A 21,620-nucleotide genomic window follows, 5' to 3' on the forward strand; every position below is an offset into this window, starting at 1 on the left:
GCACCCTCCAAGGGCTCAGTCATTCCTGCAATGCCGCAAAGGCTCTTTCTCTGTCCTTTGAAACCCAGTGGCACCAGCAGGGCTAAGAAGGCACATTTTGCTTCCTCCAGCATAGACTCAGTTGGGGCAATCAAGAAGAGCGTGATGGTTGGGAGAAGAAGGAGGAGGAGGAGGAGGAGGAGGAGAAGGAGAAAGAGAAGACTGGATTTATATCCCACCCTAAATTCTGAATCTCAGAGTCTCAAAGCAGTCACAATCTCCTTTACCTTCCCCTCTCCACAACAGACACCCTGTGAAGTGGGTGGGGCTGAGAGAGCTCTTACAGTAGCTGCCCTTTCAAGGACAACTCCTATGAGAGCTATGGCTGACCCAAGGCTGTTCCAGCAGCTGCAGGTGGCGGAGAGGGGAATCAAATCCAGTTCTCCCAGATAAGAGTCCACACACTTAACCATTACACCAAACTGGCATGCAAGTTCGGTCCAACCTTTTGTACATAAGAATTGAATTGGTGGAGAATTCCTAACACATCAGTCGTCCTGCTTCAGAAACAAGATCGGGAAACATGACTTCAGGGATCCACAGAGATGTGTTGATTTCAGAAGCTTCTCTGCCCCCTCCTGCATAAGTTGACCCAAAAGATAATCAACATTACTGATAAAAAAGTCCTTCAGTGGATTGATGCGAGGCATTCATTACCAGCAGTCCATGATCTCAGTCCTTCCTCTGGATTGTGGTGAAGGTTCCCTCCACGTTCAGTAACAGCCTGCGCACGCAGCATTAACACAGAGTTCACACAAGTCTGGGTCCTCCACAGCAAGCTCTGATCAGGAGAAGAGACCAGATTGGCCATTTGCACAAATGATGCTTACATCGATCCCCTTGTCAAACAAATGAGAAAGCAACTTTGTCTAGGATCTAGTTCTTAAAAAAAAAATGTTTCTGCCTTCCGCTGTCCAGCTCACATGAATGGCTTTCACAAGTGGCAATAGCCTTTTTCAGGCATTACACCCACGTTCTCCTAAATCGCAGCATATTCTACCTGTGCTGCGATATTGCTGATGTGCATGGTCCCCATGTTGCCTGAACAGGGGAATATAAGCGTTTTGTGTAAACGTTAGAGAATGCCCTGAGAACTTTTTCCAAATAGGATTGGCACTTCAAGAAGAAAGCAGCTTCTGGGACCCAATAAACCCCAACATCAAGGAAATCACAAGGGTTTGCATCATTGCATGCATAATCCCAGTTTCAGTGAGCAGGTTTGTTCTTTTTACCCACCCCTCCAATGATTGAGATTCACAGACCACTGAAGAGGCACGAATTTTGGTCGATGAAGTCTCACGTATAGCTGTGCCAGCTGATTTGCAGCGACAGTTCCAGTTCCAGGTTGGGACATTCTTGGAGATTTGGAGATGAAGAGCAGGGAGGGGGCAGGGTTTGGCATTGGAAGGAACCTCTCTAGGGAACATTGCCACAGTCAGGGTTCCAGCCTTCAGGTGGATCCTGGGGATCGACTGGAATTACAGTCCATCTCCAGACTACAGAGATAGTTAACTATGGTTGGAAGATCCAGGTTGGGGAACAGCTGGAGATTCGGGGATGGAACCTGGGGAGGACAGGGACCTCAGTGGGGCACAATGCCACAGAATCCATCCTCCAAAGCATCCATTTTCTCCAGAGATGTGCTGTAAATTCCAGGGGATCCCCAGGCCCCGCCTGGAGGCTGGCATCCCTGTCAGTTACCCTGGAGAAAATGGATGCTTTGGAGGGTGGATTCTAGAGGACTGTATCCCATGGAGCTCTGCCTTTCCCAGCCACCCCTCAATCTCCAGGAGTTTCCCAGGTCTCCAAAACAGTGAACATATGAAACTGCCTTATACTGAATCAGACCCTGGGTATATCAAGTCAGTATTGTCTCCTCAGACTGGCAGCGGCTCTCCAGGATCCCAAATTGAGGTTTTTCACGCCTATTTGCCTGGACCCTTTTTAGTTGGAGATGCCGCGGATTGAACCTGGGACCTTCTGCTTACCAAGCAGATGCTCTACCACTGAGCCACCGTCCCTCCCCTATAATAATAATCAGGGCCCCTTTGGTAGAAAAAGCCTAGCAGGAATTCATTTGCATATTAGGCCACACACAACCTTGATGCCATGCTAGCCAGAACTGCATTCCTGTGTGTTCCTGTTTAGAAAAAGCCCTGGTTATAATTCATCTCCTGGACTCCCCAGCTGGAGATGGGCAATCATATTCTCAGCACAGTATTTCTAACCAGTATTGAAGTGGGTGTAGATGGCTGGGTGGGTGGGCGTCTGTGAAGTATCCAGCAAGCAGGAGTGAATGGTAACAAAACAGGACCTCAAACCTTTGGCATGCCCCTTCAGCATGGACATTGCACACAGGACAGGGGGTTTGATTAGTTTGCTTTAGGCTGGAATGTTTGCAAGTGGATTAGACGCCTGGCTTTGCTGAGACCGAAAACAGCCCAGACAGTCAGAGTGAAGTAAGGGCAGAGAGCAGGGAGAGACCCAGGGTCAAAGCCAGACTCTGCTCTGTGACCTTTGGCCAACCATTGTTTTGCACAGCCTGACTTATCTCACAGCGTTGTTGTGGGGACCAAACGGGAGGGGTGGCATAAGGCATCAAGGGTCTTCGACCTAAGACTCTGTGACTAGAGAATGACATGCTGCACCATCAACAAGCCTGAGACTCAAGGGCACCACAGCGCCCTCTGTGACCACTCAGGGAATTGCAGCCTAAGGCAGGGTCAGAGGCAGGTGATTGAGAGAGCCAATCAGAGCACAGCTGAGAATATATATAGACTCTGCTTCTGATCCGCTCCTCAATTCTAGCACCACTCACTATGAAAGGAGATAGCTTTAGCCAGTCTGGGGGTTTTGGGGCCCAGTCTTCAGGCTGCCTTGAGCACACCTTGGACCCTCCTACCTGGTTCTTTGTTCTGACCTTTTACCTATCCTCAACTATGCCCCCTGCCTTTGGGTCCCTCTGCTTGATCCTCAGACCCCATCTTTGGCTTGTCCCAAGGGTCTCCTCAAAGGTAGAGCCATAGCTTGGTAGCAGAGCAGCTGCTTTGCATGCAGAAGGTCTCAAGCCTTGATCTCCAGCATCTCCAATTAAAAAAGGATCAATGACTAGGGGATGTGAAGGACCTTAATCAAAGATCCTAGGGAGCTGCTGCCAGCCACAGTAGATGATGCTAACTTTGGCAGACCACTGGCATTGATTCAATGTAAGGCAGCTTCATGTTCTCCAGATCTAGGTTTGGGGTAGGGGAGGCAGAGGGTTGCCAGGTTTCCCCCCCAAATCCAGCTTGGGAAACTTCTGGAGATTTGTGGAAAGATCCTGGAGAGGACAGAGACCTCAATGGGGCCCAATGCCATAGAGTCCAGCCTTCAAAGCATCCATTTTCTCCAGGGGAACAGATCTCTTGAGTTGAGTTGGAGATGATTCCAGGGAATCCCGAAGTCCCACCTGAAGGCTGGCATGGCATCCCTAGGCAGGTAGATGAAACAGTGGGTTGCTTAAGAGACCCAGTTTGGTGAAGTGGTTAAGTGTGCGTACTCTTATCTGGGAAAACGGGGTTTGATTCCCCACTCCTCCACTTGCACCTGCTGGAATGTCCTTGGGTCCGCCATAGCTCTTGCAGAGCTGTCCTTGAAAGGATGGCTTCTGTCAGAGCTCTCTCAGTTCCACCCACCTCACAGGGTGTCTGCTATGGGGGAGGAAGATAGAGATTTTGAGCCACTCTGAGACTCCTGAGATTTGAAGTGGAAGGCAGGATATAAATCCAATATCATCATCATCTTAAAGATAAAGGGAGGCTACAGATGAATCTTCTTAAAATATCCTATTAAAACCTTTGGGGGGGGAGGGGTTTCCAGAGTTGCTGATGCCAGTTCAGTCCAAAAGGCTTAGCAAACATACTTGGAATTAAGATTCAGGTGAGGTAGCCTCATTGGTCTGAAGCAGCAGAACAAATTTGGAGTCCAGTGGCACCTTTAAGGCCAATGAAGTTTTGTTCAAGGTGTAAGCTTTCGTGTATCTGAAGAAGTGTGCATGCACACAAAAGATCACACCTTGAATAAAATGGTGTTGCTCTTAAAGGTGCCATTGGACTCATACTTGGAATTCAAAATGACTTTCAGGACCCCTCAAATTGTGCCAAGAACTGGATACACAAAAGCTTGAGTCTAGAATTTGGACTTGCCAGCCATAAGACCGAGGCTTATTTACTGCCCCCTCTACAATGGCTACTAGTAGCTTCTCTTGCACACCTTCGGCACAGTCACATGTCTCCTCCCCCCCCCCCCATCTTGTGTAATGTGCCATTGTCTTCTCCGGAATGCTGAGCAATTGTCTTAGCTAGAGATGCCAGCTTCCAGGTGGGACCTGAGGATCCCCTGGAATTACAGCTCATCTCCAGACTACAGAGACCAGTTCCCCTGCAGAAAATGGCTGCTTTGAAGGGTGGAATCAATGGCATTGGACCCCTCTGAGGTCCCTGTTCTCCCCAGGCTCCATCCGCAGATCCCCAGGAGTTTCCCAACCTGGATTGAGCCACCCTACCCTTCACCCCCTGCTGGTCACTAGGGAGGATGTAGCAAGTCTCTCAGCAGCCCCATGGCGCAAAGTGGTAAAGCTGCAGTACTGCAGTCCGAACTCTCTGCTCACGACCTGAGTTCGATCCCAGCAGAAGCTGGCTTCAGGGAGCAGGCTCGAAGTTGACTCAGCCTTCCGAAGTCGGTAAAATGAGTCCCCAGCTTGCTGGGGGGAAAGTGCAGATGACTGGGGAAGGCAATGGCAAACCACCCTGTAAAAGTCTGCCGTGAAAACGTCGTGATGCGACGTCACCCCAGAGTCGGAAATGACTGGTGCTTGCACAGGGGACTACCTTGACCTTTTTAAGCAAATCTCTCAGCTGCAGTTTCACAGTGTCCCTGCCTAGGAGCTGCCCAGGACTGAAAGAAAGACAAACAAACCTAAGGTCTGCAAAGCAGATAGCAGGTCACAAAGAATGTCTTGAGTCAGCCTAGATAAGATATGCAAACACTGGATGATGATACTGGGCAAGGGGTGTGCATATATGTGTGTAAACATTCCATTCAAAAGATCGGAAGAGGCTTTGGAATTGCAAGAGGAGAGCAGAGAACCTCAACTAGAAGCAACAAATTTGACCATTTGTGATATTTTTTTTTAAATGCAAATACAATTTGGATGGAATATCTACAATTTTGCCCCAGGGGATTTCAGTTGTCAGGTTGCACTGGAATCTTGAGAAGGAGGTATTTGGGGGCCCTTATAGAAATAACCCTCTATGAACCAACAGAAAACCAAACCTACTCCTGTGTAGTTTCCAGTTTTTGGGGAAAGCGCTGAGGACAAGAACCTTATTCTCATTGTAAACAGGCGGGTTTTTATTTTTGAGAGCCGAGATTCATTGATTCATCAAACTTCTGTCTTGCTTTTAATTGAAAAGGGTGCTTGTTTGTGGGGCCTGCTCAGGATCGCCAACAAGCATGAGCTATGGTTGCCAACCTCCAGGGGAGGCCTGGAGATCTCCCTTTATTACAACTGATCCCTGGACACCAGAAATCATTTCCCCTGGAGAAAATGGCTGCTTTTGAGGGTGGACTGTCTGGCATTAGAACCCACTGTGGTCCCTTCCCTCCCCAAACCCCACTATTCCCAGGCTCCCCTCCAGATCTTCAGATATACCCCAACTTGGAGTGAGCAGCCCTACAGGAATCACCAACATCCACTCCCTCCTCTTTAACAAGGGAAAGAGCGTCCATCATCCCAAGATGATGATGATTGATTGACGATGATGATGATATTGGATTTATACCCCGCCCTCCACTCTGAATCTCAGAGTCTCAGACCAGCTTACAATCTCCTCTACCTCCCTCCCTCCCCCCACAACAGACACCCTGTGAGGTAGGTGGGGCTGAGAGAGCTCTGACAAAAGGTGCCCTTTCAAGGACAGCTCTGTGAGAGCTATGGCTGACCCGAGGCCATTCCAGCAGGTGCAAGTGGAGGAGTGGGGAATCAAACTCAGTTCTCCCAGATAAGAGTGCGCACACTTAACCACGACACCAAACTGGCTCCAAGGGGAGACAAGAAGGCCTGGTTTCCATACAGCTTACCAAGCCTCCTGAAAACATCGGCAGCATCTTCTCTGTCACAGACGGGGCGCAAGTCCTTCGGCAGTTCTGGGTTCAAACAGAGCCGTAAGAAGGTGACGTGGGTCTGACTTCTGGCACTGCCAGAAACTGGTTTGGTGTCTTTTTCCAGGAGCTCCTTCATTTTTTTCACTGATTCCAGCGGGAAAGCAAATTTACCATCCTGTACCAGGGCACACAAAAGCAGCATGTCAGACCAGAGAATCACAGACCCTCCAGGATTTCACAGATGTAAATAGAGGGACCTCCTTGTCACATTCCAAAGCTCGCAGTCAGATTCTCCATCTGTATACTCTCATACTCTCCATCAGCTGCAAGATACGCTGGTTTAAACCACAATAGCTAGTCCTGCACCATTTTTCCCAATGAGGAAAGGCTGAAGAGGGGACTTTACAGTTCAGAAAAGAGACGATTACAAGGAAACATGAGAGAGGTTTATAAAATGAAGCATGGGCAGGCCTCGGATTCAGCGGGAGCTCACAGGAGCACTGCTCCTGAACCTTTCTGAGAGTTCCACCTCCTCCTTCCCACCTTGTCCATTGAATAGAACTGCACTGAACATTGACCGTCCATTGAACAGCTGCATAACAATCCCTGGATGAGTGCCACCCCCTACTTTTCTACAAAGCGACCCTTGGGCATGTGGTGGAGAGACCTGACAAAGACCAGATCAGGGAAATGATCTTTCACTGCCGGGATTCAGGCCAAAACCTCTAGCGGAGCCACCGCACCCCTTGCCGTTAACTTTCCCCACTATCTCATTTCATCTTTTGTTGCCAGCGCTTTGGGGGGAAATTCCTGGGGATTTGGGAGCAAAGCCTGGGGAGGGTGGGGTTTGACAAGGATTGGGATCTCAGCCGTGGGGTATCGTGCCACAAACTCTGCTGCCTGAATCGGTCATTTTCTCCATGGAAATCGATCTCTGTGGCCCAGAGATGTAATTTGGGGAGATCTCCAGGACCTGCCTGGAGGCTGGCAACTCCAGAAGTTAAGGTTTCTTCTTCTCTGCTGTTGTTCGTTGGAAGTATCTCAGGCCTATGTTGGAAGGACGGGTTTCTCTTCTGATTGGATCTTATCTTACGCCAGCCCAAGGAGTACCAGGGTCATGATGCAGAGGCAAGCAATCACCTCTCTTTCTCTCTTGCCTGGAAAGCCCCACGGGATGGCCACAACTGGCTGCAACAGGACACCACTTTCCACCACTGCCAATGCATTATAAAGGTTTGCATCGACATAGAAAGGAGCAGAGGTTCAAATCAATCGTTGCGTTGAATGTGACAGAAAGAAAGACGTTTGGTCCAGTTCTGGAATTGGGTTTAGACAGGGTTCTTTTTGTAGGAAAAGCCCAGCAGGGACTCATTTGCATATGAGGCCACACCCTCAGGACATCACCATTGTTTTGCACAAAGCCCAGCAGAAACTCATTTGCATATGAGGCCACACCCCCTGGTGCCAAGCCAGCTGGAACTGAGTTCATATGAACATATGAAGCTGCCTTCTACTGAATCAGACCCCCGGTCCATCAAAGTCAGTATTGTCTACTCAGACTGGCAGCGGCTCTCCAGGGTCTCAAGCTGAGGTTTTTCACACCTATTTGCCTGGAGCCTTTTTAGTTGGAGATGCTGGGGATTGAACCTGGGACCTTCTGCTTTCCAAGCAGATGCTCTACCACTGAGCCACAGTCCTTCCCCTAAGAGTACCTGTGCCTTCCTGCTAAAAAAAAAAAAGCCCTGGATTGGGGGGAGGGAGGACTCTGAGTGTCTTGGATGGAAGAAGAATGGGTATATATATATATATATATATATATATATATATATATATATATATATATTTAAAGAAAGAAACGCAATGGGCAAGATGTACTCCTTTCCATCGGAGGCCCAATGCTGCTTTGCTAAAGGGATGGGAACAGAAAGGTATCCTAGTATCAGGCGTAGCAACCAAAAACTCCCTCTAAGCTGTGGGGTCTTGTGAGCAAAAATTCTACTTCGGGAGCTACTGGCATTAAAGTTGTGAGCTGCTGCATCAATTAACTTTGCTCTGGGGCCATTTTTCCTGAGGGAAGACAAAAATGTGTGAGCCGGAGGCTAAAAAAACTGTGAGCTAGCTTGTGCTAACTCAGCTTAAAGGGAACGCAGGTAGCAACCTCACCTGGACTTGTACAGTGGACTGGCAGCTGTGTGTCAACATCAGGAGGACGATCATCACTGGGGCAAAGAGGACCACCATGACTATTCTCCGTGAGGTCCTTCAGCCTCCAGGATCCAACCTCCGGTCTTGTGAAGATCACTCGGTACCTCTTTCTCCGTCTTGCTGGTGGACACGCTTGACCCTTAGTCCTCCTCTCCAGCCCCCAGGCATCCCCTTATGAAGCCAATGCTCAGGAGTGACTTGGTCATTCATTAATCAGACAGGATTTAATAGAGCAAACCCATAAAGCCAGGGTGAAGTTCACTGCCTCGCCCCAGTCAGATTTTGTGTGCGCGGCTCTGGGAAAATGACTATATTGAAGAACTATTAAAATCTCCAGCCATGGGAAATGGTAGGCAGCCAGCAGGGCTTGGGTTTGACTGCCGGGCTTCAGGTTTGCCAACTTCCAGTGTGTGCAACCAAATAGAGAATCACAGCAAAGAGTGACTGGCGAAAACCCTAAGGTTCCGTGACAACCGGCCTCCAAAAAAAGCAAACCTAAACAATAAATCGTAAAGAAAGGTCTGTAATGTTCAAGCACTCTCATACATTACAAACATACCCTGATGCATAGAAAACCCATAGTAAGTGCAAAGGAAGGACTACTATGATATACAAATATTCCAAACAGTGTCCTTTTAAAATCCATCAAATAGTCCTTCAGTTCCAAAGGAATCCCTGGTCCAACGTCTCCTGGGGAAACCAAATAGTGTTCCAATTCCAAGTAGATCTGTACCATAGCGTAGCAGCATGGCAACGAGGTTGAATTTTGTGTTTCCTTGTTTCACTTGAAACTTTGACAAGCTTTCAAAAATAATATTTCAGAGCACAGCAAGATTCCAGCTACTTGCACACATCCAAGTTACAGTTTCCAAGGTCTTGCCAGGCAGTGGCTGAAGGTCTTAAAGAATATCAGAAGAGCTCTGCTGGATCAGACCAGTGGTCCATCTAGTCCAGCATCCTGCCTCACACAGTGGCCAACTGATTCCTCTGGACAGCCAACAAGAGGGCATAGAGGCTGAGACCTTCATAAGAACATGAGAAGAGACCTGCTGGATCAGACCAATAGTCCATCTAGTCCAGCATCCTGTCTCACACAGTGGCCAACCAGTTCCTCTGGACAGCCAACAACAGGGCATAGAGGCCGAGCCCTTCCCCTGGCTCTGGGATGCAGAGGTTTAGTGCCTCTGAATGTGGAGGTTCCCCTGAGATTCCAACTGATCTTCCGGCAACAGAGAATGTGGACTTTGTGGTATTCTACCCCACTGAAGCCCTTCCTTAAGCTTCCACTGAAATTCAATCCTAGAGTGTCACTTTGGTGCAATGACACCCCTAAAGGTACTTCAGCCAACTCACCGCAATACTTCTCCATCTTCCAGGATCTAAATTGCTGTGTACCCCCTTCATCCCCACTCCTGTGAATGTTTTGAGGTTCTTAAGGTGCCTTCTGCTGGCCATGGGTGCCCAAACCGATTGCAATGTATCGTGTAATTAGAACTGGCCACGATCACACCAACCAATCCCTGTGGCTATAAAGTAGGGTAGCTCACACCTGGGAATTTGGGTTTCTTTTATGTTTCAGGAGCTCTGCTTTATCATTCTTCCCTCCCCCCCCCCCACACCAATTTGAGTTCAGAGGATTCTTTTATGCCTGCCTGCTCTTTGTTTTGTCCTTGTTTTGGCCATTAGGGGCAGAGAGCTTCTTTTTCAAGGCCTCTTTCCCCCCTCTTTAAATAAAAGTCAGTTCTGTTTTACAGTGCCTTTTGTGCTTGCCTTTTGATCTGTGCCTGGTAGGAAATGTGAAAGCAGAAAAAAAGGAGCTTCAAAAGGCTGCCTTTAGCATTGCTAATTCCTGTGAGGTGGCGGGTCTCCAGGTGGTGGCTGCAGATCTCCTGGAATTAGGACTGGTTTATAGGTGACAGAGATCAGTTCCTCCAGAGAAAATGGCTGATTTGGAAGGCGGAGCCTATGCCATGGTACCCCACTGAGAACCTTCTCCTCCCCAAACTCCACCCTTCCCAGGCTCCATCCCAAATTCTCCAGGAATTTCCCAGCCTGGAGCTGGCAACCCTAGGGTGAGTAGCCATGTTACCCTGTAGCAGCAAAATGAATCCTCCAAGGGCACCACAGCAACTAAAATAGTTCTGCTTAATGTTAATGTTGCTGTTATTGGTGTTCTAAAAAGGTGAGGAAGTCATGCAATATATCCCTCCCATGTTGCTAGGATGGGGGAGGAGGGGGAGGAAAAGAGCTGTGATGGGTAGAGTCTAGAGTTGCCAACTTCCAGGTGGGACCGGGAGATCTCCTGGAATTGCAGCTGGTTTCTGGATAGGGTTGCCAGGTCTGGGTTCACAATACCTGGAGCCTTTGGGGGTTGATCTGGGAGAGGGCGGGGTTTGGGGAGGAAAGGGGCCTCAGCATGGCACTAGAGTCCACCCTCCCAGGCAGCCATTTTCTCCAGGGGAGCTGATCTCTGCCAGCTGGAGATCAGTTGTAAAAGCAGGAGATCTCCAGGCCCTGCCTGGAGGCTGGCAACCCTATTAATTCTCCCAGAGAATATTGTTGCTTGGAGAATGGACGCCAGGGCATTCTATCCTGCTTTGGTTCATACGAACATATGAAGCTGCCTTATACTGAATCAGACCCTCAGTCCATCAAAGTCAGTATTGTCTACTCAGACTGGCTGCGGCTCTCCAGGGTCTCAAGCTGAGGTTTATCACACCTATTTGCCTGGACCCTTTTTTAGTGGAGATGCCAGGGATTGAACCTGGGACCTTCTGCTTCCCAAGCAGATGCTCTGCCACTGAGCCACCGTCCCTCCCCGTTCCTCCCATCCCCTCCCCAAACCCAACCCTCTGCAGGCTTTTTCCCTAAATCTCCAGGAATTTCCCAACCCAGAGTTGGTAACCTGGAGGCTAGAACTAGGAAGGAACCCACGAGGCACAGAAGATCACGGAAGAGGAGAGCCCCTGTGGCAAATTTGCTCACAACAGCAGCGCCGCCTGCTGGCTATATCAAGCTTTGCAAGGGTGCATTCCACCATCTTCTAGCAGTCCCCATCTTCTGTGCTGTTTTGGAAGAGCTGCAGGACTGAACGTTTACTTGATCGTTTTATTTCCTTCATCTGTACCCCACCTTTCTTCCCAACGGGGGCACACAGCTGCTTACATCTTTATTCTCCTCCACCTCTGTCTTATCCTCACAACAACCCTGCGAGTGGATGATTCAAAGCTCTCCCAGATACTAGTCCAACACTCAGAACTGTTAAAGCTCTCAGGTCCACTCCTTGAGGGTATCCCCTTCTCCCAGGGAACTGATCTGTGTAGACTGGGGATCAGTTGCTATTCTAAGAGAACTCCAGGCCCCACCTGGAGGATGGCACCCCAGCTAGGCTTTCAGAAGGCCCATGAGATTCATCCCCAACATAGTCTGCTAAGAGAGGTTTTAGGTACTAGGAAAGACCTTTCTCTGCCTGCAAGTGCATTGCTCATGGAATCAGACAAATAGCTGGCGGCAGCTGGACCTCTGGCCTAGTTTGGTCTAAGGTAGCTCCAGATTCTGGGCTGCAGAGAGAGTAGGGTTGCCAATCCCTAGGTGGGGGCAGGGGATCCCCCCATTTGGAAGCCCTCCCCCCACTTCAAGGTCATCAGAAAGCGGGAGGGGGGGAGGGAAATGTCTTCTGGGCACTTCATTATTCCCTATGGAGACTGATTCCCATAGGATATAATGGAGAATAGATCCATGGGTATCTGGGGCTCTGGGGGGGGGCTGTTTTTTGAGGCAGATGCACCAAATTTTCAGCATAGCATCTGATGCCTCTCCTCAAAACACCCTCCAAGTTTCAAAAAGATTGGACCAGAAGGTCCAATTCTATGAGCCCCAAAGAAGGTGCCCCATCCTTCATTATTTCCAAACGAGGGAAGGCCTTTAAAAGGTGTGCAGTCCCTTTCAATGCGATGGCCAGGTCTCCCTTAGGAGTTCAATTATGCTTGTCACACCCTTGTTCTTGGGTCCACCCTCAAAGTCTCTGGGCTCCACCCCAAAGTCTCCTGGCTCCACCCCCAAAGTCTCCTGGCTCCACCCCCAAAGTCCCCAGATATTTCTTGAATTGGACTTGGTAACCCTAAGAGAGAGACAGGTCTAAGAACATGTTTTCTGGGCTTGCCTTCTGTGGGACTCTAGCCCAAGTGGAGGTAAAGGTGGCAAAGACCAATGGGCCTCAGGGGCAACAGCCAAACTGGTTTGGCTCGTAAAGTCGGTGCGGGTCTTTCCCTCTCAGCTCCTAGTTTCGGTCTTCGGTCTGCGCTTTGGTGCAGCTCCACACTAAGGCGGCGGGGGCGGCACTCCTTGCGGAGAACAAGCAGCTTCTGGGTGTTTTATCGCTTTGCTTCCCGTGTATTCAGATGGACAACTCTGGGCCAGGAAATTGCTGGAGACTGGGGAGCAGCGGGACTCTTTAGGGATGCCAGACTCTCTATTGTATTTTTTGTACTGTTGAATGTTGTGCATTTTCTCCACCATTCCACTTAAAAGCCATCAATCTTGACGAAGGCTACGACAGGTTTGACACCGGCTCACGTGGGACTGGCTTTATGTGGATGAACTTATTCTTTATCCTACACCGCACTGAAACAATAGTGGACTGAACATGCAAGACTGTGAAGTGGGATGATTTGTATTTGCGTGCAATCTGGATGAAAGAATTAGCTACAGGCTGTTTTCTCATGATTTTGGTTTATGAGTCAAAAGCAGACTCTAAGCCTTTAAAAAGTGCCTGCGTGCACTTTAAAAGTGCCTTTGTGCGCACTTTGATTTATTTTTCTGCAGACTGTTTGGATTCATTTTAGTGCAGATGGTTTGGGGAAAGAGGTTACGTCTGAGTGCCTGCGTGCACTCTGGTGTGTCATATTGCAGTCCGTTTAAGGTAGAAGCTTTGGAATATTAAAGTGCCTTTTGTGCACATTTATATTGTTCATCTTAGATGATTTAGAAGTAGAGTCTACTCAGAAGAAGGGGCCAAAAGGTTTTTCCTATTGCATATAAATGTTTTGATAGTATAGTTTCACCTTGACATTTCTTCTATTATAGTTTTGCTTAAACTCAGGGAGCCCCCCTTTTCTCCTAAAACCTCCAGGTGGGACCTGGGGAACTTCAGGAATTGCAGCTTATCTCTAGACTACAGAGATCCATTCCCCCGAAGAAGATGGAGACTTTGGAGAGTGTTGCCCCATGAAGGTCTCTGTCCTCCCCCAAATCTCCAGGAGTTTCCCAACCTGGATCTGGCAACCTCACCTCTCATTCCCTGCTGCTGATCACAGCCAGGGGAGAGCTGGCAACTTTTGATGTATTAGTAGCAGGGCTTTTTTTTTTTAGCAGGAACGCACTGGAATGCAGTTCCGGCTGGCTTCATGCCAGGGGGTGTGGCCTAATATGCAAATGAGTTATTGCTGGGGGGGTTTCCTATCAAAAAGCCCTATGTGAAACAATGGTGATGTCAGGGGGTGTGGCCTAATATGGAAAGGAGTTCCTGCTGGGCTTCTACAAACAAAACCCTGATTAGTAGGGTTGCCAACTCTGGATTGGGAAATCCCAAGAGATTTAGGAGGTAAATCCTGGAAAGGGTGAGGTTTGGGGAAGGGAGGAACTTTATGATGGTATAAAGCAAGGGTTGCTTAATGTAATAGCCACTTAGAATAAATGGCAGATGTTTGAGAGCCACAAAATGTGAATATCAGATGTCTGAAAGCCACAAGACAGGGAAGGAAGGAAGGAAACAGGGGGAGGGAGAGGTGGAAAGAAAGCAACTTTAACTTTAAATGCATACTCCAAGCCGCAGGCTGGTTTGACTTGGAGAAGTGATTTAAAGAGAGAAATGCCTTCTCCAAACTGACCAACGGGGTGGTGGGGGCTTCAAGAGCCACAGAATATGTCTGAAAGAGTCACATGTGGCTCCAGAGCCAGTTTGGCCAATCTTGGTATAAAGCCATGGAATCCACCCTCCAGAGCAGCCATTTTAAGAACATAAGAGAAGCCATGTTGGATCAGGCCAATGGCCCATCCAGTCCAACACTCCGTGTCACACAGTGGCCAATATATGTGTGTGTGTGTATACACACACACACACACACACATATATATATATACACTATGGCTAATAGCCACTGATGGACCTCTGCTCCATATTTGTATCCAATTTCTCTAGAGGAACTGGTCTCTGCTGTCTAGAGATCAGTTATCATTCTGGGACATCACTCTCTGCCACCCCCGGAGATTGGCAACCATTAAATTATTTATGCCCTGCCTCTCCGCATAAAAGTCCGGGGCACAGCTGCATGACAAAAAAAGAATTCTAAAACAGTAAAGCCATAAGATAAGACAGAAAGAAAGCCGCAGGAAGCACGCAGTGGGACAAATGGACCGAATGGAATGCACCAAATGGAATTAAACGACTTTAAAGCGGCATTGGCTATAACCTTAGGAAGCATTTCAGCAGGCAATATAAATCAGGGAAAGCTTATTAAAGGAACCACGGGATAAAACCAAGGCAATCTGATCAAACAAGTAATAAAACTTTACAGGGAAAGAGGGATCTAAAAGGCTGGGGAGACCACAAGACACTGCGGAGACAGTGCCGTTTGCAATATATTTTGTTTATACGAGGCCTGTTGGGTTAAGAGGAGGCAAGCGCCGAATTATGCAGAACTCTTGGCTCAACTTTTGGAAAGTCTTTCAAAATTCTCATGAAGAGCTCAATGTAAGTGAGAGGTTTGCATGCGGGGATAGGGGAGGGGAGGCGCCTCAGCATGGTCCGCCCTTCCAAGCAGCCATTTTCTTCCCAAAGGGGAGCTGATCTCTGCCAGCTGGAGGTCAGTTGGAAAAGCAGATCTCTAGGCCCCACCTGGAGGCTCCAAATAACAAAATGCAAACTACAACAGTTATTATTAATATTTATCTCAAAGTATGTGGTAAAGCTGCAGTACTGCAGTCGGAGCCCTCTGCTCATGACCTGAATTCGGTTCCAGCGGAAGCTGGGTTCAGGTAGCCGGTTCCAGGTTGACTCAGCCTTCCATCCTTCCGAGGTCGGTAAAATGAGTACCCAGCTTGCTGGGGGGAAAGCGTAGATGACTGGGGAAGGCAATGGCAAACCACCCCATAAAAAGTCTGCTGTGAAAACATTGTGAAAGCAACATCACCCCAGAGTCGGAAACGACTGGTGCTTGCACAGGGGACTACCTTTACCTTTTTAATGTTTATCCAAATGTTCTATATATGTGAATGGCATATCTTACAAAGTTACACCAAAAAGGCGTATATTCATAAGCCCCAAAGTCTCTATATCAATATAAATATGAATGCCACAGAAAGGGGGGGGGGGGTATCCCAATGTACTTCTTAGGGTACCAAGCACCCTCCCCCAAGAGTATCCCAAACAAGAAGTCGACTGAGAACTTTTTTTGTATAACACTTTTTCCCAGTGGAACCTCTGCAAAGATTTGATATCAATCTACCGTTCTCATTTTGTGTAGCAATATTCATAACTCTACACGAATTTGTAAATCAATAGATAGTTTCCAATTTTTTCATTCCTTAATCGGCATTAACCAGCTCTAGTTCTCAGTTCTCAATTTCAGAGAAATTGGGAGGAAGGACCATTTTGGAAATGATTCCAAACAGGGAAAACAACTTCAGTTTGGGGGAAATGGTGGCGGTCCCAAAAGTCTTGATCATTGTTTTGTAGCTTTTCCTTACATTTCTTGCACCAGACACTTGACCTTGCAAATGGACTGTAGAAGGCATCCTGATCATAGGGATGGTCCTCCACATGTCTAGAGGGCATGAGAGGAGGGGGTGTAAGCAGCCAGGGCCTTCCTTGTCATGAAAGGTCACCTGGCCAGAAATGTCACCCAACAGGAAATGCAACAGGTTGCTTTATGCATGACAAAAAAGCCAAAAAACCACTGACCAGCTGATAAAACCCGCATCCCTCCAGAAGCTGCCGTTCCTTAGTATCCACAGGATGGTGCGCATGGTGGGCCTCCTAAGCATGGCGGTGAGCAATCTGTCTTTCTTTTTTACTATTATTAAACAGAAACCTCTTCAGGCATCTCCTGATGTTCAGGCTCCTAGCCCAGATTCAGGGTGGTGGTTAGCCTATCGGAAATTAGCACTGGGGAGAAGTGACTCCAAATGCCTATTCAGATGTGGGTGCCCACAGGTGGCCATTCACTCTCTCAAACCAACCCGCGAGAGCCAGTTTGGTGTAGTGGTTAAGTGTGCGGACTCTTATCCGGGAGAACCAAGCTTGATTCCTGACTCCTTCACTTGCACCTGCTGGAATGGCATTGGGTCAGCCATCGCTCTCGCAGGAGTTGTCCTTGAAAGGGCAGCTGCTGTGAGAGCCCTCTCAGCCCCACCCACATCACAGGGTGTCTGTTGTGTGGGGAGAAGATATAGGAGATTGTAAGCTGCTCCGAGTCTCTGATTCAGAGAGAAGGGCGGGGTATAAATCTGCAGTCTTCTTCAGCCTTCTCGCGCAGTTGTTACATGGATAAAATGGTCCTTTGGACTCCCAGGAGACTGGGTGGGACAGAAATGTGATCCATAATGCAGGTGTATCCCTGGCCTGAATGACCCAAGCTACCCTGATCTCGTTGAATCTTGGAAGCTAAGCAGAGTGGGCTCTGGTTAGTACTTGGATGGGAGATCACCAAGGAAGTCCAGAGTGGCTACGCAGAGGCAGGCCATGGCAAACCCCTCTCTCTTTTACCTTGAAAATCCTACAGGGTAGCCATATGTTGGCTGTGACAAGGGAACTTTCTGCCACCAGCGTCGGTGTGCATTAAGCTATTTAGCTCTCCAAGCTGGAAAGCCATTTTATTACCTGCCTGCATTCCACTTATCTTGCAGGTTGCAAGGAATTTGTGTGTGTCCTGCCTAGAGGACTTCTCACTTAGGATAGCATTCTTGGGATTTTGTCACTCATTTTGTCCTCTTGTAAGATCTGTTGGGTTGGGACAAGAATGTAGATTTAGTAGACTGGAGGAAGTCAGAGTTTGGGATCCTGCCATAAGATGGATGCACAATTCATGAAGATCTGAGTATGCTTGTCAGAAGAGATGAAGAAGACTGCAGATTTGTGCCCCGCCCTTCTCTCTGAACTCAGAGTGGCTTGCAATCTCCTATATCTTCTCCCCCCACAACAGACACCCTGTGAGGTGAGTGGGGCTGAGAAGGCTCTCACAACAGCTGCCCTTTCAAGCACAACTCCTGCGCGAGCTATGGCTGACCCAAGGTCATTCCAGCAGGCGCAAGTGGAGGAGCGGGGAATCAAACCCGGTTCTCCCAAAAGAGAGTCCGCATACTTAACCACTACACCAAAATGGCAATTGCAAACACAGTAGAGAATAGTAGGAGAATCTTTTTTAAAAATTAAATTAAGCGCCATCAAGTTGCAGCCAGCTTTTGGAGACCCTTTGAGGTTACCAAGGCAAGAGACGAACAGAGGTGGTTTTGCCACTGCCTTCCTCTGCAGAGTGATCCTGGACTTCCTTGTTGGTCTCCCTGCTTAGCTTCTGAGATCTGATGAGATTAGGGTTGCCAAGTCCAATTCAAGAAATATCTGGGGACTTCGGGGGTGGAGCCAGGAGACTTTGGGGGTGGAGCCAGGAGACATTAAAGGTGGAGCCAAGATCAAGGCTGTGACAAGCATAATTGAACTCCAAAGGGAGTTCTGGCCATCACATTTAAAGGGACGGCACACCTTTTCCATTCCTTCCTTCCACAGGAAATAATGAAGGATAGGGACACCTTCTTTTGGGGCTCATAGAATTGGACCCCATAGTCCAATCTTTTTGAAACTTGGGGGGTATTTTGGGGAGAGGCACTAGATGCTATACTGAAAATTTGGTGCTTCTACCTCAAAAAACAGCCCCCACAGAGTCCCAGATAGCCGCAGATCAATTCTCCATTGGGAATCATGAGTACCCAGCAGACATTTCCCTCCCCTCCCCCCGCTTTCTGACAACCCTGAAGCGGGGGGAGGGCCTTCAAACCGGGGGATCCCCTGCCTCCACCTGGGGATTGGCAACCCTAGATGAGATCAGGCTAGCCTGGGCAGAGTCTAGGGTCAGCACTGGCCACACAAAATGTGTAAAAGAGTCACATGTGGCTCCTGAGCCGCAGTTGGGCCACTCCTTGTATAGACCATCTTTAACCAAGGTAGATCTGGTGGCTTCAAAACTACTCTATAGGTAGGGTTGCCAATCCCCAGGTGGGGGCAGGGGATCCCCCTGTTTGGAGGCCTTCTCCTCTGCTTCAGGGTCATCAGAAAGCTGGGGGGGGGGGAATGGCTGCTGGGAACTCCATTGTTCCCTATGGAGACTGATTCCCATAGGGTACAATGAGGAATTGATCTGGTATCTGGGGCTCTGGGGGGGCTGAGGTAGAGGCACCAAATTTGGAGCATAGCGTCCAACACCTCGCCTCAAAAGCCTCTCCAAGTTTCAAAAAGATTGCACTCAGGGGAACAATTCTGTGAGCTCCCAAACAAGGTACATTTGAAAGGTGTGTGGTCCCTTTAAATGTGATGGCCAGAACTCTCTTTGGAGTTCAATCATGCTTGTCCCAACCTTTCTCCTGGCTCTACCCCCAAAGTCCCCAGATATTTCTTGAACTGGATTTGGCAACCCTATCTATAGGGAAGGCTCAACAGAGACAGCTGGGAAACTGGTGCAGAATTTGTTATAGCCAGGTCTGTTTTTGTAGAAAAAGCCCAGCATATTAGGCCACACCCCCTGACATCACCATTGTTTCGCGCAGGGCTTTTTAGTAGAAAGAGCCCAGCAGGAAATCACCCCCTGACACCAAGCTAGCTGGAACTGCATTCCTGTGCGTTTCTGCTAAAAAAACCCAAAACCCCTGGTTATAGCTGCTTTAGAACTACCGTGACATGTTTTTTGCATGACCCTAAGCAGAATTACACCTGTCTAAGTCTATTGAAGTGGATGGGTTTAAAAGGATACCTTTCTGATCCTGAACTGATGGGCCAGGCTAGCCCAATCTCATCAAACTGAGCAAGCTAAGCAGGATCAGCCCTGGTTACTATTTGGGTGGGAGACCACCAAGGAAGTCCAGGGTTGCTACGCAGAAGCAGGCTATGGCAATCCACTTCTGAACATCTCTTGCCTTGAACACCCCTATAGGGTCGCCATAAATCCCCTGAGACTTGTCAGCGTGTTCCACCGCCAGCAGCTCTGTTTAGGATTGCACTGGGTAGATCAGTTGGGTGGAGAGAGACTGAGAGTGAGAGCCATCTTCTGAAGACATTCGCGGGACCTGCTTTCTCCAGCAGTGAGCCTGTTTGGTGTAGTGGTTAAGTGTGTGGACTCTTATCTGGGAGAACCGGGTTTGATTCCCCACTCCTCCGCTTGCACCTGCTAGCATGGCCTTGGGTCAGCCATAGCTCTGGAAGAGGTTGTCCTTGAAAGGGCAGCTGCTGTGAGAGTCCTCTCAGCCCCACCCACCTCACAGGGTGTCTGTTGTGGGGGAGGGAGATAAAGGAGATTGTGAGCCGCTCTGAGACTCTTGAGTGGAGGGCGGGATATAAATCCAATGTCTTCTTCTTCTTCTTCAGCAGTGTTTTAATGCTTTTTGTATGATCTCTCCTTAGCTTCTTGGGGTTCTTCTTCTGGCTCTCCCCATCAGTGGTAAGTAGTCTCCAGGGCCTTCTTTTCATACCATTTCCCAATAAAATGAGAAGGAAGCAAGGTAAGGCTGTGAAGAGTTGCAGAATGCCAACTGGGATACCAACAAAGCCTGCTGGCAAGTGAGGGCTGGCAAGAGATGATGCTGTTGGTTTTCATATCAGCTACATATAGTCTGGAGTTGGCATAATCCAGTTACTCAGTTTTTAACAGAGAATCCATTGGATGTCATTTGCTCTGCTGAAGAAGAACATCCTGTTGAATTGCAACCGACTTATGGTGACCACATCCATGGGGCATACCAGGGCTTTATTTGTAGAAAAAGCCGAGCAGGAACTCATTTGCATATTAGGCCACACCCCCTGACATCACCATTGCTCCACACAGGGCTTTTTGTGCGGAAAGCACAGCAGGAATTCATTTGCATATTAGGCCACACCCCCTGGTGCCAAGCCAGCCGGAACTGTGTCCCTGTGCGTTCCTGCTCAAAAAAAGCCCTGGGGCATACTATGCAGGAGAGAAGCAGAGGTGGTTTGCTGCTGTCTTCTTCCATGTAGCAACACCAGTCTTCCTTGGTGGCCTTCCAACCAAGTACCTACCATGGACAACCCTACTTATCTCCCAAGCTCAGGCTAAGCTGAATTGTTTGGGCTGCTAGATTCAAGTGGGCAGCTGTGTTGGTCTGAAGCAGTAAAACAAATTTTGAATCCAGTGGCACCTTTAAGACCGACAGTATTAGCAGCCTGCAGGTTACAAAGGTTCTTTATATTTTTGTTTTTTCAGCAGCTCCAGCAAATGGCTTGTTTTTTCTTGGAGCAATGTTGCCAAGCAGGTTGGTTTCTTGTTGAAATGTCCAGTTCAGAGAGTTTGTCCTTGATCAGCTTCTGTTTGTAGTAGAGGACACTGATTTGGATGTTTGAGTAGTTTCTTGGAGAATGTGAGACACAGATTTTCTGCATGATCCATACCATAAGAAGTAGAAGAATCTTAATTCTCAGTCCAGGTGTTGGCCTTAAAGGTGCCACTGGACCTTAAAATGTGTTTGGGCTGCTATCTGGTCTATTTCTTTCATCATCATCATCATCATCATCATCATCATCATCATCATCATCATCATCATCATCATCATCATCATCACCTTCTTCTTCTTCTTCTTCCTAATCCGCTTACAGCAACCCTGTAGGTTTTCAAGGCAAGAGAGGATCAGCGGGGGCTTGCCATTGCCTGCCTCTGCATCATGATCCTGGACCTCCTTGGTGGTCTCCCATCCAAATAGTAGCCAGGGCTGACCCTGCTGAGCTTCCGAGATCTGAAGAGGCTGGGCTAGCCTGGGCCATCCCAGTCAGGGCATCGGCTCTCTTGTCCCTTCTTCAAATGCCGCTGTGTCCTGTCATTGCACAGTCCTTCTCTTCAAACAGTGTGAACATGTAGTGTGCTCCCAATGCACAAGCCGTAGGTGCTGCTCAGGTGGAGCTGGCATTAGCATACCTGGGGGGGGGACCGCTGCTGCTGCCAGGGCTGAGGGTTACTGAT

At 48.5% G+C, this 21,620-nt stretch overlaps 1 protein-coding gene across 1 annotated transcript; it reads right to left on the reverse strand.

The window, feature by feature from the left end:
* Positions 1-708: 708 nt before the first annotated feature.
* Positions 709-8,441, reverse strand: LOC132587406 (guanylin-like). Its single transcript, XM_060259715.1, has 3 exons — positions 8,347-8,441; positions 6,160-6,358; positions 709-820 (listed from the first exon to the last, which is right to left on the reverse strand). The coding sequence occupies exons 1-3, from the start codon at positions 8,422-8,424 to the stop codon at positions 753-755; spliced, it is 345 nt and encodes a 114-aa protein (XP_060115698.1). The 5' UTR covers positions 8,425-8,441; the 3' UTR covers positions 709-752.
* Positions 8,442-21,620: the final 13,179 nt, after the last annotated feature.

Source organism: Heteronotia binoei, chromosome 18, assembly GCF_032191835.1.
Source record: "Heteronotia binoei isolate CCM8104 ecotype False Entrance Well chromosome 18, APGP_CSIRO_Hbin_v1, whole genome shotgun sequence".
NCBI classification, from domain to species: domain Eukaryota; kingdom Metazoa; phylum Chordata; class Lepidosauria; order Squamata; family Gekkonidae; genus Heteronotia; species Heteronotia binoei.

Bases quoted from the DNA above. Each gene is read 5' to 3' on its own strand.
- LOC132587406 (XM_060259715.1), bottom strand. From the start codon at position 8,424: ATGGTGGTCCTCTTTGCCCCAGTGATGATCGTCCTCCTGATGTTGACA. The intron at 6,359-8,346 runs GTGAGGTTGCTA...GCCCTGGTACAG, and splicing joins AGTCCACTGTACAAGTCCAG to GATGGTAAATTTGCTTTCCC. The intron at 821-6,159 runs GTAAGCTGTATG...TCTCCTGATCAG, and splicing joins CGATGTTTTCAGGAGGCTTG to AGCTTGCTGTGGAGGACCCA.